The sequence below is a fragment of the Mustela erminea genome, chromosome 7, assembly GCF_009829155.1.
Source record: "Mustela erminea isolate mMusErm1 chromosome 7, mMusErm1.Pri, whole genome shotgun sequence".
NCBI classification, from domain to species: domain Eukaryota; kingdom Metazoa; phylum Chordata; class Mammalia; order Carnivora; family Mustelidae; genus Mustela; species Mustela erminea.
This window is the reverse complement of record NC_045620.1, coordinates 91,993,400-92,009,140: the sequence shown is the minus strand read 5'-3', so window position 1 is coordinate 92,009,140 and position 15,741 is coordinate 91,993,400. Positions and strand designations below refer to the sequence as shown.

The 15,741-nt window shown below is 55.7% G+C and overlaps 1 protein-coding gene across 5 annotated transcripts; it reads left to right on the top strand.

The window, feature by feature from the left end:
* Window positions 1-15,650, top strand: RTKN (rhotekin). 5 transcript variants are annotated; one of them, XM_032352522.1, is made up of 13 exons: window positions 618-699; window positions 2,423-2,839; window positions 9,137-9,336; window positions 11,042-11,103; window positions 11,234-11,287; window positions 11,385-11,502; window positions 11,707-11,916; window positions 12,635-12,729; window positions 12,832-12,938; window positions 13,175-13,303; window positions 13,940-14,108; window positions 14,269-14,373; window positions 14,958-15,395. In XM_032352522.1, the coding sequence occupies exons 2-13, from the start codon at window positions 2,768-2,770 to the stop codon at window positions 15,290-15,292; spliced, it is 1,656 nt and encodes a 551-aa protein (XP_032208413.1). In that variant the 5' UTR covers window positions 618-699; window positions 2,423-2,767; the 3' UTR covers window positions 15,293-15,395. The 5 variants fall into 5 exon arrangements, with proteins under 5 accessions (XP_032208415.1, XP_032208414.1, XP_032208411.1 ...); XM_032352521.1 differs by lacking the exon at window positions 618-699 and adding an exon at window positions 1,895-2,068; XM_032352524.1 differs by lacking the exon at window positions 2,423-2,839 and having other exon boundaries at window positions 1-699; window positions 14,771-15,074.
* Window positions 15,651-15,741: the final 91 nt, after the last annotated feature.

Genomic DNA, 15,741 nt, shown 5'->3' with positions numbered 1-15,741 from the left:
GATGTGCACGCAGCCGTGCTTGGGGAACTTAAAGCGGGAGGGGGATCGAAGAAGGGACATTTGGGATTGCAGGAAGTGAGATGATCACTTCGGAAGCTGCTTAGGGGCGCAACTGGGCGCGGTCCCAGCGTCCTCCCAGAACCGCAGTGTGCCACGCGGCTATTCCTGCGGCCAAGGGATTTTCCGCGCGCAGGGAGTGCGGCTTGCCAGGTGGGGGCGGCTGCTGGGCGGGGCTTCCCTGGGCCCGCCCCTTGCCCAGGTGAGGCGCCGGAGCCTGGGGCGCGACCGGATGGTGCGCCCCCGCAGTGCTCAAGAGGTGTAGGGTGCCTGGCTGTCGGGTTGTCGGGCCAGGCCTGCTTGACGCCCCAGGACTGGCCGGGCTGGCCGGGCCTCTGGCCGGGGTGGAGGAGGGTGCCGCGCCCTGCCCGGCCCAGGTGTCGTCTCCGGGGGCGGAGTTTGGGAACCGGGCTGCGAGAGCTTCCCGGCCGCACCGGCAAGCGGGCGTCGAGAGACAGCGGCGGACGAGACCAGGCGCGGCCAGGCGGCTCTGGGAACGCACCGAGTAGGTAAAGGCGTGGGGCAATCAGCATGTTCTCGCGAAACCACCGGAGCCGGGTCACCGTGGCCAGGGGCTCCGCCCTGGAGATGGAGTTCAAACGCGGCCGCTTCCGACTCAGCCTCTTCAGCGACCCGCCCGAGGTGAGACCCACGTCCCTGCCTTCCTTCCCCTTCCCCGGCTCCCGTAGCCCTGCTTGCCGGGGCTCCTCGCCCCAGCCCGTGCCGAGGGGCGGAGATGCCGCGGTGCAGGTACAAACCCGTTGTTGTTGACTTCCCAAGAGAGGCGCGGACCGTCTGAAAGTTCATCGGACCCCTCTCAGAAAGCTTAGACAGTCTGACCAGTTGGGATGACTTGCCTCTGTCTGGAAAAACTCCGGGCTGGCTTCAGTGTAAGGGTCCGCAGACTCGATTCCCAAAACGTGCCTGGACCCGGCCTCTCCCGGGCATCCCCCCGCCCCACCCCGCCCCGGCAAAGGGCGGTGGGCAGGTAGGCGGGCCCTAGACCTCTCGGACTCCGCGGCGGCGGCTCCCGCTTCTTCCCCGGCCTCCAGCCCCATCTCACAACCTGTCTCAGCCTCCTGGGATAGCCTTCATCATCAACTGGGCTCCTAGGCCACGTCTGACCACTTCGCTGAAGCCCTCCCCAGCTGCTTCTCTGTGCCCCTGAAGGGCTGCGGGGCGGGGGGTGGGGGAGAGTGAGAGAGAGAGAGAGAGAGAGTGTGTGTGTGTGTGTGTGTGTGTGTGTGTGTAGGGGGGTATCCCTTTTAACGTTTTGGGTTATTTACCACACCAAAACTTTGTAGTCCCGCCTCTAGTCTGACAGGTCCTCCCCCGGCCCACCGCTCTACCCCTCCACCGGGTCCGAGCCCTACCTGTTACTCCTGGTAGAGACTCGGGAGTTGCTGAAAGGTCTGGGACTGAGAGGGCGAGTAGCGACAGCAAAGAGGCTGTCCCTGAGGTCAGCTCTCCTACCCTGCTGGGCCTGGAAAGGGTTAAGTGAGGGGGCCTCCCTCCCGCCCCCTCTCCCCTGGGCCAGGATTCCAGGCCTGGCTTCTGCCCTTTCCCCCCTAGCCTGCCCAGAACAAAGGCCCTTTCACATCCATGTCCCGTGTCCCAGGCCTTTTCTGACTCAGAAGCTAGAGGACCTGGGGAGAGGGGCTCAGTCGGGACTCTTACCAGCAACCGGGTGCTGGGCCAGCGTGGGGGAGGGAGAGGCGAGGCCCGGGGACCAGGAGGAGGGGCCTGTGGGCTGGGGCCGCCCCCGGGACAAATCGGGCCTACCGGGCCAGTGCCGAGGAGCCGGGGCGGAGTCGCAGGGCCCGCCGGCCGCCGAGGGGACTCCGTGGGCCCGGGTTGGGGGGGGTGGGTGGCAGAGCTGCAGCTGGCTGGGAATCGGGGCTGGTTTCCTGTCTGGAAGGGAAGGGGCCCGCAGAGGGGAGCGGGGGCAGCAGCAGACAGGCACACCCCAGCCTTTCTCCCTCCCACACCTCCCTTCTGCTGGAAAAGCGAGGTAATTGTGAGCCCAGGGTGGGGCGGGCTGGATCAAGGCCCCAAGTTGGAAGAGGTGGCTCTGGGGGTTGGGCCCATTTACCCCTTTGTCCCGCTCCCTGGGATCACTCTCCCCACAAGTCCTCAGCTCCATCCTCTTTCTGAGAGTGAGAACCCCACTCTGAAAGCTGCGACCTCCTGCCAAACCCCACAACTCCATAAAACCTGCCTGAGGCGGCCCCGCCCTGCCCCCTTCCAGCTGTGCCTGCCCCTCACGCCCTCCCGGCACACAGATTCTCTGTCCACCGGGCCAGTGATGTGGGCGGGGGCTGGGGAGGGGCCAGAGTCGGAATGAAAGGGCCTTTTTCTTCCACAGCTGGGAGAACAGCTGCCACCAAAGCAAGACTGGACACTCTGTGCCTAGAGACCCCTCTGCAGCTGGTCTCCCTTCCTGGGACCCTGCTCATTCTCACCTCGCTTTCCTCCCCTCCCATGCCTGGCTCCCACCAGGGCCCTGGAACAGTGGTAGGCAAGGAAGGTTTGTCCCAGCAGCCCGAGGGGTGTGACAGGAGCCCAGAGGGACAGGGGCAGCCTCTGCCCTCCGCCCACTCTTTCAAGACCAGGGGAGCAGCGGGAGGAGGAATTGTGGAGCAGCGTGGAGACTGCCCAGCACCCCCCCTCTGGAGGGGTCCACAGGGGAAGGGACACTGGGGTCACAGAGATGCAGGACAGATTGCACATCCTGGAGGACCTGAATATGCTCTACATTCGGCAGATGGCGCTCAGCTTGGAGGTAACGCCCCCGCCCCCAGGACTCCTCTGCGTGCCACCCAGCATGGGTTTGTGCCCTGCGGGTCCCTGCAGGGGCTGAGGAGGGAGGGGGGCACTGCTCCAAGTGGGGAGAGGGACAGGTGGTTCTGTGTGCCTTGCTTGTTAAGTGCCAACCAGCATTATGTTGGCAAAAGGGCCTTCACACCTATTTCTGAAAGCTCTGGGGGTGGGGGTGGATTGTGTTTTGGGCCCCAGGGGTCCTTTTAGGTGTGGGAAGAAGAGAAGACTTCAGGGTAAGAGAGGTTTGCAGGAAGGATGTGGCCTTGCTGGAGAAGGGAAGGCGACTCTGACAGGATATAAGGATCTGATGGCCTTGTAGGTGGCAGGGAGCTGTTTATTCATTTATTTATTCTTAAACACTTTTATTGAACACCGCCTATATGCCTAGCTCCTTGTTGACCATGGGATACCTCAGTGAACCATTCAACTGGGAGAATACAATAAACATGTAAACACAGAAATCATCCCCCCAGTGACATGATGATAAAAACAGGGGTGTAACACCCATCAGGTGGGGAAGGCAGCATTCAGCGTGGAGGTCAGAGCAGGCCTCTGTGATGAGATCATGAGCTGAGACCAGAAAGATATGAAGATACGTGGAGACTAGAGGAAGAGCTTTCCAGCTGGAGGGCATAGCAAGGGCAGAGGCTCTTAGATGAGGTTGTGCTCCAGTTCCAGTGTGGCTGGAACACAGGAGTTGGGGCTGAGATCATGGACAGACACCAGGTTAAGGCCTTACACAAGGCCTTTTACTCTAGGTGCGATGTTGGCCCACCCAAGGGTTTTAAGCAGGGAAACAACTCATCTAATGTTTGGTTTTGTTTTGTTTTGTTTTTAAAGATTTTTATTTATTTGATAGAGATCACAAGTAGGCAGAGAGGCAGGCAGAGAGAGAGGAAGGGAAGCAGGCTCCCTGCTGAGCAGAGAGCCTGATGTCCATCCCAGGATCCTGAGATCATGACCTGAGCTGAAGGCAGATGCTTTAACCCACTGAGCCACCCAGGCGCCCCTCATCTAATGTTTTAAAATAAGGGCTTCTGAGGCGAATAGGCTAGGCAGGCATGGAGGGAAGGAGAGAGGAGAGTTGACAAGAGAGGTAGCAGAAGACCACCAGATAGGAAGTTGTTATGGCTTTAGGGGAGTGAACCTGGTGCTGTGGTTGCAAGTGCTCATGGTAGAGACAGAGAAGGGGGTGGATTTCCGATGACGGTGGTGGATCTGATGGGGCTTGTTGGTGGATGGGCCTTAAGAACTGAACATGGATTTGCCTCATGGCAAAGAAGGAGCTCTGGAATGATTCTCAGGTGTGCCCAAGCTGGGTGGTGTGGCCATTTACTGAGATAGGGGAGGTAAAGGAGGCTGTGGAAGTGACTGCCTGGACAAGGCAAGAGTTTGCTGCTGAGGAAGGTCAGAGGAGGGACTGTAAAGAGTCCAGATCAGGAGTGGAAATTTATTGCCAGTGCACCCCTCTGCCCTGGCGCCCATGCCCTGGACCATAGCAGACACTGCTGGTCAGTCACGGCACTCTTGACCAGCAAGCCCAGACGTGGACTCGCGATTTTTCTCAGCATGTCCCTGGCACAAAGTGTGCAGGTTGTTTCCCTTACAAGGGCACCAGCCAGACGCAGGAGTCCCAGCCTGGTTTAGGGCTACATCAGGAGGGGACACCTTTATCTAACTTGTTTGCCTAGAGAGGGTTACCTTTTTCTAATATGCAGAAAGGTGCTCAGCGAGCCCACTGGGACTCTGCTACTACCTATTGTCCTGTAGTAGCACATGGGGTGAAACCTATTCCTCTGTGCTGTCTGCATTACTAGTTACATGTGGCTACTTGAATGTATAATTTAGTTAATTAAAGTGAAATAAACAATTTCTTGGTTGCTCTAGCCATTTCAAGATGGCTGTGGAACATTTCCATCACTGCCGGAGATGTAATTGAACAGAGCTGGTCTAGGTATTAAAATGTTTAAATTCAGCATCTTCTCTACTCCCCTGTGCACACCACCCCCCTTCCCCATGTAATTTTTCTTCATGGGAGGCCTGTCCGAGTTCTGGAACAGAGGATGGGGCTTAGATTTCACTTTGGCCACCTCTCTTACCTCCGCTAGGGTACAGGCTGAGGATGCTATGTTCCTTCTCCATCAAACTCAGCAGTCCCCCCTCTGCCCAGTCCTCACTCAAGAAAGAGAGATCCATTGATATTTCAGAGATTGGCCAGAGAGGTAGGTAGTCGTGGCAGAGTAAATCCAAGAACTTTCTGGAGGAAGCAACTTAAACTGCAAGTAAAGGGAAGATGGGAGTGAGAGAAGGTCGTTCTTAAATATGTGCTGGTCCAAAGTAGTGATTAGACTTTCTCACTTAATCCTCAAACAGTACTATGAAGGAGGTGGGGCACTCCCCAGTTTATAGTCTCCAGAGGCTAAGTTCTCACAGCTAGTCAAATTCCCAAGCCAGGATTTGGATTTAGCCCCAGTGGAGATTCTGAAGGGAACAGAGGTGATGAGAAGCAGAACAGTAAGTCAGGGACTGAAAAGAACTGGGGGGAGGGGGCAGGAAAAGACATCCACGAGGGCCTAATGTGTGCTGGGCTTCTGCCCATGACTCATCCTCCTTCAGCCCCTTGGGCCTTGACCCAAGTCCTGCTGACATCCAACTCTGGGCTCTTTCCCAGGAGAGTAGTGAAAACACTGCCTACATCTGGAGAAAGGGGTGTGTGAGTGGGGAGGGGGGACAAGAAGCTATCCCTGGATTGGCAAGATGGGGACAAAGCATAGGGATCTAGAAACAGTGCCAGGATTCCAGAGATGCTCTGCCCAAAGGGTGGGAGCCAGAATTTCTGGGGCCAGAGTGGGGTGGGAGATGGTAGCAGAGGTGTTGGGCTCATCCAGGCTGAGCCCAGAGAGTTTTCCACCGCTCCAGTTTTTCCAGTTTACATACTCCCTTCCCTCCCCTGTGCTCCTGGGCAAGGGGTCACCTTGGAGGGCAACCACAAAGCAGGAGGAGCCTCTGGGCCTCCTGCAGCTCTAGCGGCACCAAGGCCAAAGCCCTATCCAGGGCGACGGGGGAGCTCCGGGAGCAATGTTGCACACGACTGCGTCTCAGGGTTCTGCTGCCCGGATCCTAGCCCCGCCAGGCGCAAGGAGGAACCACCTGCGCCGGGGAGCCCCTCAACCTGCTCTCGCGGCAGTTTGGAGCTGATGTCACCAGCGCCCTGAGCGCCACGGCAGGCGGGCGGGGGCACTTGCAACTCCCCAGACCCAGCGCACTGCCAGCATTGGTGCCTCGAGGGCAATGGACAGGGCTAGGGAAGGATCCGTGAGTGCTGGGGCCCGGGTAAAGAGACTAGCCGCGAGAGGGCTTGAGCACGCTTCTCTGTCCCCTCCCTCCCCCCTTCTCTCATCGTTTCCTGGTGTTTGTGGGTGAAGCTGGAAGTAGAATGGGATGGGGGTTGGCAAGCAGGAAAGCTTAGCAGAGGTGGGACCCTGGTGCAGACAGACAGACGGGCTGGGGGAGTGGGGCGGCAGGAGCTGTGTAGTCTGGGAGGGCTTCCTGGTGGAGGGGGCATTGGGACCTGGTTGGCCTACTTCTGAAGGGTCAGGAAGAGAAACTGTGGGAGGGGGTGATGAAAGTCAGGCCCAGCCCAGTGGTGGCCCAGGAAATAAATTGTGAAGGAGGAGTGTGCAGAGAGGCTGGACAAGGCTTTTGAAAGCAGTAATCTAGGGTGTTCAGGTCTTGGAGACTTGAATGCTGGAGACACAGGGGACAGAATCAAGTGCACAGTGTGAGAGCTGATGTGAGGATGAAGACGGGTTTTGGGTGATCATGTTCACTCCTGTCTTCCTATCTGGTGCCTTCCCTGGGCTTCCTCTCAAACTAAGCTCACACTGTCATGCAGTTAGGCTTCCCCCCTCCTTTCTGAAGCCTTCCCCATCACCTCAGCCAGAAGCAAACAGGGCTGTCTCCCACGAGTGTGTTTATGCCATGACAAGGCACTTACGGGGCAGCCATTAGTGTCTGCATCTCTCACTGCCCAGCTGGACTTTAAATGTGGGCCCTCAGACAGCATAGGGATGCTCCAAGGTTTGTTGGGTGAATGCTACTTCTGCCAAAGTAGCATTTAAAGAAAGCATCCTCCCCATTCATCCACACTATGCGCTGGGCACTGTGCTAAATGCTTTACATTCCTGGCTTACTGAATCCTCACAGTTCTAGCGTGTGCAACTACTTCCAACCTCATTTTATAGATGGAGAAACCAAGTCTTAGGGAGGTGGAGTAAATTTTAAGTAAGTTTCTTCTCAGCTTCTCAAGACTGGCAGGACTGACTCAGACCCAGATTTGTTTTATGTCAAACTGGTGCTCTCGCCCTTCGCTCTCTGCCGAGACCTCCAGGGCTCTTTCTGAGTGAATGTTCCTTAGAACCCTGGTGCCTGTCTCAGTGCCTAAACACTACCCCCCATCCTTATTCACAGCTGTGAATAACACTTATTTTGCCCCTCACTCCTGATCTCCTGCCCTACCTGCCTCCCCATCCCCAGTCCTTGCCTCTCTCCTCAACTTCCCAAGCTGAGAGGGCCAGCAGGTGGCAGAGCCCCTAATCTGGAGCGTGTACAGGGTTCTGTGAAGTATGGGTGAACGCTGTAGGGGGTATGCTCCTGCACAGATCCCTTGCCAACTAGATGTTCCCCATCACTTGAGTCTTCAGGGTAACCCGGGAGGGTCTTTACTATCTTGTCCATTTTCTTTAGTTGGTGGTTCTTGGCCCTGGCTACACCTCAGAACCATTTGGGGAATTTCCAAAAAAACACACCCACTAAATTCTTAGAGATTCTTATTCTGCAAGTCTGAAGTAGAGCCTGATAGTGTGTGTGTGTTTGTGTGTGTGTGTGTGCACGTGCACGCGCATGTGCATGCCTATGTTTAACTGAAAGGATTTAATTTTTTTTTAAAGGTAACACAAGGGGTGCCTGAGGGGCTGACTTGGTTAACTGTCCAGCTCTTGATTCTGGCTCAGGTCATGATCTCAGGGTAATGAGATCGAGCCCCACATTCGGCTCCCGACTGGGTGTGAGCCTGCTGAGATTCTCTCTCCCTCTCTGGGGGGAAAAAAAAAGGTAACACAATTTCCAGTAGCACAGAAGAAAAGAAGGATATATTTTAAAGTAGTATAAATCTGTTTTCCATTCCTGGCACCCAGGCCTACAGTGTCTGTTTTATATGAAGTGAGAAGAGAGTATCACAGCATGCTACCACTTGTAGAACATATATATATATATATATATATATATATATATATATATATATATATATATATTTTTTTTTTTTTTTGGAGGGGGGTGAGAGAGAAAGAACCTGTGCAACTGTGCAAGCACAAGCAGGAGGAAGGACAGGGAGAATCCCAAAGCAGACTCCTTGCTGAGCACAGAGCCTGACCCAGGGTTCAATTTCAGAACACTGAGATCATGACCTGAACCAGAATCAAGAGTCAGATGCTTTTCACCGACTGAGCCCCCCTGTGTCCCCTAACTTCATACATTTTGAAGAGTATTTTATATCTGCATATATATGTCTACCTAAATCTTTGATGTCTGTAGTATTCCATATTCCACAGGAATGCGGTGACTTATTTAACCAATGCCCGAGTGAAGGACTTTTTTTTTTTTCTTTTGAGATTCATTTGACAGAGAGAAACACATCGAGATAGGGAACACAAGCAGGGGCAGTGGGAGAGGGAGAAGCAGGCTTCCTGCTGAGCAAGGAGCCTGAAGTGGGGCTCGATCCTAGGACTCTGGGATCATGATCTGAACCGAAGGCAGAAGCTTCAGGGACTGAGCCAGCCAGGTTCCCATGAGTGAAGGACTTTTAATCTTGGTGTTTTAAAACAGTGTTAGAATGAATGTGGCTTTGCTTACATGTGTAACTATATTTGTAGTTAAACTACTTGTAGTTAAACTATTTGTAGATAAACTCCTACTAGATATTGAATAGCTGGATCAGAGGATATGTGAATTTCTAGTTTTCATAGATTTTTCCAAATTGTGCTCAAAACAAGCCAGTGGAATTTATGCTCCTACCATCAAATGCATAAGGACATCTGTATTTTTACAAAGCTTCTCTGGTTATTATTGGGCAGGTGAGGCTGAGTTGCCTGAAACATGTTTCTTAGTTTCTTCTGGAGCACATCCTGCTTGGGGTCTGGAGCGTGCTTCAGCCTGTCCCCAACCAACATTTCCGTCTCATCCTTTCCCCCACTCTGTCTAGGACACAGAGTTGCAGAGAAAGCTAGACCATGAGATCCGGATGAGGGAAGGGGCCTGCAAGCTGCTGGCAGCCTGCTCCCAGAGAGAGCAGGCTCTGGAGGCCACCAAGAGCCTGCTGGTGTGCAACAGCCGCATCCTGAGCTACATGGGTGAGCTGCAGCGGCGGAAGGAGGCGCAGGTGCTGAGGAAGACTGGCCGGCGGTGAGCACAGGGTAGTGGCCCAGGGTGTGTGCTTGGGGGTGTGGGTCACCCTGAGGATGACGTCCCCACGAAGCCTTGTCAGAGCCTGGGAGACCCCTTGGTGTTTTCTCACCATAATGTGCTGCCCAAAGGTGCACTGGTGAGTAGCTCAGGCTGGGCTCAGGAAAGCAGCGTGTCTGGTGGTGAAAGGCTGGCGGGCTGAGGGCTGAGAATGTAAATGCACTTCTTGCCTAAGTGCTGCCGATGGTCTGAGGGGGTGGGCTGGGTGGCTTCTGGAAAGCTAACTTCCCCGAAGTCAGTTCACTGGGTGGCCAGCTGACCACAGATTGACAAGAGCGTACCTGAGGTTCACCAGCACAAGCACTGCTTGAAAAAGGGAATAATAAAACAGTGTTTAAGGGAACACCTCCCTGTTCACATAAATTAGATGTATTTTAAAAGGGGTCAGCTTCCGGATGTGAAACGCCAGCTGCACCGACAGTTCGCGCTGGCGGTCTGACAAAGCTGCAGCCGGATGGCTGAGGTGATGCTCGGCTACAACTAAATGTTGGAGAAAATACCTGGCTAGTTTATCATTCTGAGAACTGGCCACTTGGGTAAACTGATCATTTGGAAAACTGGCTGCTGGCAAAATAAGCCTGCTTGACCCCACAGGGCTGAGTGGGGAGAAAGTGCCAGCTTTCTCTGGCGTGACACCCATCGCAGCTTTGCCGTGAAGCCTGCCACAAGAAGGGGTCACCAGGAGCCCTCCAGAGCCCATCCATGAAGCCCCCAGGGGAAGGCAGATAACCAGCTCTGTGGCTTCCCCACAAAGCTAACGGGCAAGCAGATGGGGTGGCGGGGGGCAGGTCCTAATGTGAATTTGAGGTCTCCTGAGAGGCAGCCCTCAACAGGCTCTGCCCTGCCAAAGTCCCACCCAGCTTAGGCAGTGTGGGGTGAAGTACACCCCAGATCGCTGACAACTAAATGCTTTGCCCTCACTCAGTGGCACACTGTTTAGCTTAAGGCCTTACTAAATTGCTAATGACATTAGTGACCTTCTGAATTGGGTGGCTGAACTGGCTGTCCACCTGAGGGGAGAGACAAACTCAGAGAGTGCTCCTGATGGGTGGGGGGAGAAAGGCCAGGTGTCTGGGCTGCTGCACTGGGGGCCGAGGAACTTGGGGTACTGGGAAGGCTAAGCCTACCTAGGGATGGTAGAGGAGAAATCAAAGCTGAGGAGGAGGGAAGAGAGAGGTTTGTGGCAAATGGAACACAGATGTTCTTCACTTGTGTTCTTGATTTTCCAACCACCCCAGTACTGTCCTACATTGAAGAAGTGATAAGATGGTAAAGCACAGCCTCCCCTATGGTTAAAAAGAAAGCCTGCAAACTCCTCCAGGTCTGGGGTTTAGTGGAGATGAGCCCTTGAAAAGGAGTCTCTCTGCAGGCACCTGTTCCCTCAAGCCTTACTTGTGCCTGGCAGGGGTCTGGGGGAGATGGTCAGAGAGGGTGCTTGGAGGGGGAGAAGCCTGGAGCTTGTACTGCCTGTGAACTAATGTGCCTCTGGTGTCCCCAGGCCTGGTGAACCCCTGGGTTCAAGTGACAGCTCAAACAGTGCCTCAGCCCTGCCCTGTCAGTCTGGCTGGGGACCTGGGGGCTAGGCCCTGGGCTGGAGGCATCTTAGAGCCCTTGAGAACCACAACGGGGTTGGATTTGCCCACAGGCCTTCAGATAGCGGGCCACCTGCTGAGCGCTCCCCTTGCCGAGGCCGTGTCTGCATCTCCGGTAAGAAACACAGCTCTTCCCCATCACTGCCCACCCCACCCCGGCCCCCTAGCTGCTGGCGTTCCTTGCCCAACCACATGATCTCCTGCCCTGTCTCAACATCCCTTCCTGCTCCTCCTCTGCTCCTCAGACCTCCGGATTCCACTCATGTGGAAGGACACAGAATATTTCAAGAACAAAGGCGGTGAGTTCCACACATGCTGGGACAAACTGAGGGAGTGACCTGAGGTTGGAGACTCTCGTGGGGCACCGTGCTTACTAGTTTGGGCCTCTGTCCCCAGACCTGCACCGCTGGGCTGTGTTCCTGCTGCTGCAGCTAGGGGAACACATTCAGGACACAGAGATGATCTTGGTGGACAGGACCCTCACAGACATCTCCTTTCAGAACAACGTGCTCTTGTGAGTGCCTTGTCCCTGGGGGCTCCCTCCTTTCTCCAGTCTCCTCCAGTCCTTGGATGGAGCTGCAGGGGAGGAAGGAAGATGGGCCTCACCTGGACAGCTGTCCTGTACTCGCAGCACGTCATCCTCCACCCCGCCCACCCCCTCATGCCTCCCTGAACTTCCCCAGGACCAGCCTTCTCTCTTCCGCCCACCCTCCTATAGCACCGAGGCAGGGCCAGATTTTGAACTGCGACTGGAGCTGTACGGAGCCTGCTTGGAAGAGGAGGGGGCCCTGGCTGGAGCCCCCAAGAGGCTTGCCACCAAACTCAGCAGCTCCCTAGGCCGCTCCTCTGGGAGGCGTGTCCGGGCGTCACTGGAGAGTGCGTCGGGTTCGGGGAGCAGTCCCATTCTGCTCCCCACCCCAGCTGTGGGGTAAGGCCCTATATGCCCCCACTGCCCTCAGCTGCATATATCCTGGCCTCCGGTGGCCTCTGAGCTGTGTCGAGCATGCAAACCTATTCTGTGCCACTGCCACAGCATGCAGGCCTACATGAATGAGTGGCGGCCACTTGGCTGGGATACACCCTAGCCTGTGCCCTGGAGCCAGGCCCAAGTCAACCAAGAGGACCAGTAGGAATGTAGGTAGAGCTGTTTGGGGGGGCTTGAATTTTTTGCAGCAGCAAATGCATATTATGTGGATAGGACAGAGTGCCCTGGTTGGCACGATGTAGCCTGGGTCCCGTGGGGTTGCCTGCTGGTGCCTGGAAGCACCCAGAGACACTGGGTCTCTGAGCAGCAGTTGGAGAAGCTCTAGGGCAGTGACTTTGCTACCTTTGGAGACAGACAGGAGGTCAAATTCCAGCTCTACCACCTACCAGCTGTGAATTATGGGCAAATTTCTTAACTTCTCTAAGCCTCAGGCTCTCTCATCTATTCGTGAAACAATGCCACCAACCTCCCAAGGCTGTCGTGGGAATACAGTGGGATAACATACGTAAAGCACAGGAAGCACAGGAAGCACAGGAAGCACAGGACGTGGCACTTAGCAGGAGCTCGGGAAATATCCTTACCCCTCTGGGGGAGGCCATCTAGTTTTCCTGCAGTCTAGGAGGCCTGGCGCCAGGCTGAGGCCCACTTCTCTGTTGTGTAGTGGTCCTCGTTACCACCTCTTGGCTCACACCACGCTCACCTTGGCGGCAGTGCAGGATGGGTTCCGCACACACGACCTTACCCTCGCTAGCCATGGTGAGTCTGTTGTGGAGGGAGGGGACGCTGGACAGTGAGAAGAGGGGCCGTGGGATGGTCCCTTTCGTTCACCACCCTTACCCTAAACTTCCTATCCCCCAGAGGAGAACCCCGCCTGGCTTCCCCTCTATGGTAGCGTGTGTTGCCGCCTGGTGGCTCAGCCTCTCTGCATGACTCAGCCTACCGCCAGTGGTACCCTCAGGGTGCAGGTGAGGGGCCCTGAGGCGGAGAAGGGAACCTGGAGAAGGCAAAGGTCAGCTGGATCATCTAGGCACCGAAGGACTATTGGAAAGTCAAGATCTGGGTGGAGAAAGGAGGGTTATAGCAAGAAGACAGGAGGATCAGACACGAGGGTGGGCAGAAAGGAACAGACTCTCAGTGGGGGAACGGGAAGAAGGGTGTTGGGGGTGTGATTCCCCCAGGAAACCTTGAGTCTTTTGTGCAGCAAGCTGGGGAGCTGCAGGACTGGGCGCGAGTGCATGGAGTCCTGAAAGGCACAAGCCTCTTCTGTTACCGGCAACCCGAAGACGCAGACACTGGGGAAGAGCCGTTGTTTACTATTGCCATCAACAAGGTGATGGATCCCTTGGTGGTAAAGGTACCAGGTGCCTGGGCCCAGGAGTGTCTCCTTCAGGTCCCAGGAGGGTGGGTGCAGAGAGATGGAAGTCAGGCCTGCTGTTCCTAGCAGCACCGCACCCAGCTTCAGGGCCAGGAGTGTTCTCACCGGGGTCACTGGAAAAGGCTCTCTTCTCACTAGCGTTAGCCCCTGTCAAGTCCCAGAGGGTCCCACGGCCAGTTTAGGATTTTCATTCTCTTTCTGCCTTTTCTCTCAAATTCCATTCTGCATTTTCTTCCCCCTTTCCTGGCTTTGTCTCCCAACCCAAGTCCAATGACCCCTCTTAATTTCCAAGCCCTTTTGCTAGCTTTCCTGATGACTTTTATGAAAGTACTGAGGGATATTAGGCCTCAGCATTCCTGCTCGCCTCTGTGCCTCCCTCAATCCCGTCTCTGTCTGCTCCTCTTTCCTGACTGAGGACTCTATCTCATCCCCAGTCCTTTCCTGCTGTTCCTTCCTGCTCTGCTCAATAGGAGGCAGATGAGAGACCCAACCAGCTCTTCCTTCTAAGGCAGGGATGAGCAAGCCTGCCTGGTATCTGTGACCGCTGACTTCTGTGACCAAGGTGAAGAAGACCCCTTCCTTCTCCCGCAGGAGACTCGAGTCCGGGCAGGGGACCCAGACCAGGCTGCAGGCCGGCCCTTGACCCTGAGCATCAGTAACCGGTATGGGGAGGATGAGGTGACACACACCCTTCAGACAGAGAGCCGAGGAGCCCTGCATAGCTGGATGGAGGCTTTGTGGCAGCTTTTCTTTGACATGAGTAAGAGGAGGGGGCTGGTTTGAACCTTTGGGTGGGCTGGGGTTTATTTTTATCAAAAGGCTCTACTTCCAGAAAGTGTGGAAGGGAATGTAGCGGGGGAGGGGACGGCCTGGCCCTTTCAGTCTTCCTCCTCCCACCCTAGTCATGGCTCTCCCTTCAGGCCAGTGGAAGCAGTGCTGTGATGAAATCATGAAGATTGAAACCCCTGCTCCCCGGAAACCACCCCAAGTCCTGGCCAAGCAGGGGTCCTTGTACCATGAGATGGGTGAGTGAAAGGACACTCCGGGAACCTGACGGCAGGTGGGCTTGGGGGCTTCGAGGCAGCCCAGATAATGGGAACAGAGCAAGCAACAGGCTGAGGCAGAGCTCTGGGGACCCAAGGCCCTCTCGGTCCTGTTGTATTTGTTTCTCTTCTCCAGCTCTTCTTAGAGCCATCTCCACCAAAGTTCCAAACCAACCCCCAAAGAGCCGGATTCATTTTATGGATTTCTTTCCTAATTTCTTCTTCTCTGTTTCCCTTTCTGCATGCGGATTCCTGTCTCTTCCTCTGACCCTTCACTTGCTTGGCACTGCTTTCATTTTCCTCCTCTTTTCTTGATTTTTTTTCACCCACTTCTGCCCACCCCCTCATCTCCATCCCCCCTGCACCCTGTATCCCATAGTCTTATCAGAGCCCATGGCTCCAGGGGGCCCAGGTGAGGGGCTTCTCCTGCAGGATAACACAATCTCAGCTGAGATCCGGGCTTTGCTTTCCTCCTATTACAGTGACAGGTGATGGTCAGGGCTGGGTAGGCCTGGGGCCTAAGTTCTGACTGGCCCCCTCCCCTCAACCCCTTCCTGGTGTCACAGCTATTGAGCCGCTGGATGACATCGCAGCGGTGACAGACATCCTGGCCCAGCGGGAGGGCACAAGGCTGGAGACACCCCCACCCTGGCTAGCAATGTTTACAGAACAGCCTGCCCTGCCTAACCCCTGCTCACCTGCCTCAGTGGCCCCAGCCCCAGCTCGGACCCACCCCATGCCCTGGGGGCGACCCCGAACATTCTCCCTGGATGCCGTCCCCCCAGACCACTCCCCTGGGGCTTCCCGCTCCGTTGCCCCTCTCCCCCAGCAGCGATCCCCACGATCCAGAGGCCTCTTCAGCAAAGGCCCACCCCGCCCTTGGCTCCAGTCGCCAGTCTGAGAGAGAAAAGTGCTGGCCGCAGGATCTGGCCAGAGGAAGAGACAGCCTACAAGCAGCTGGGCTCCGGGTGCGGCGCTGTCGGCAGCAGGTTGGCCAGCTTGGCCTCCCCTTCCTCTGCTGGACTGGGGGTAGGCTGGGGGGCGGGAGCAGAAGCCCCTCCTCAGCTGTGCTTGCCAAGGTGTTGAGGGGCTCCTTCCTGGGACTGCCTTGGACCCCTCAAACCCTTCCTGGGAGAAAACTGGAACCAATCCTGCCCTACCTCCCTGCACTAACCAGCTTTGAGGATGGCACTGAAGAGCCTTGGGAGGGAGCGCACCTCCCTGTGACTCTCACATCAACTATTAAAGTTATTTAACGGCAGCCCTCACCTGGTTCTTGAGGATAGGTTGCCTCTCCACTTGGTCTGGAACTGTCCCCTCCCCTCATCCCTGGAGCTTAGATGACCGGTC

What these genes read in the sequence shown, in the direction of transcription:
- RTKN (XM_032352520.1), top strand. Translation starts at nt 589, where the DNA reads ATGTTCTCGCGAAACCACCGGAGCCGGGTCACCGTGGCCAGGGGCTCC. An exon ending in CTGAGGAAGACTGGCCGGCG is followed by an intron (nt 9,337 to 11,041) that starts GTGAGCACAGGG and finishes ATTTGCCCACAG; the next exon opens with GCCTTCAGATAGCGGGCCAC. An exon ending in TTTCAGAACAACGTGCTCTT is followed by an intron (nt 11,503 to 11,706) that starts GTGAGTGCCTTG and finishes ACCCTCCTATAG; the next exon opens with CACCGAGGCAGGGCCAGATT.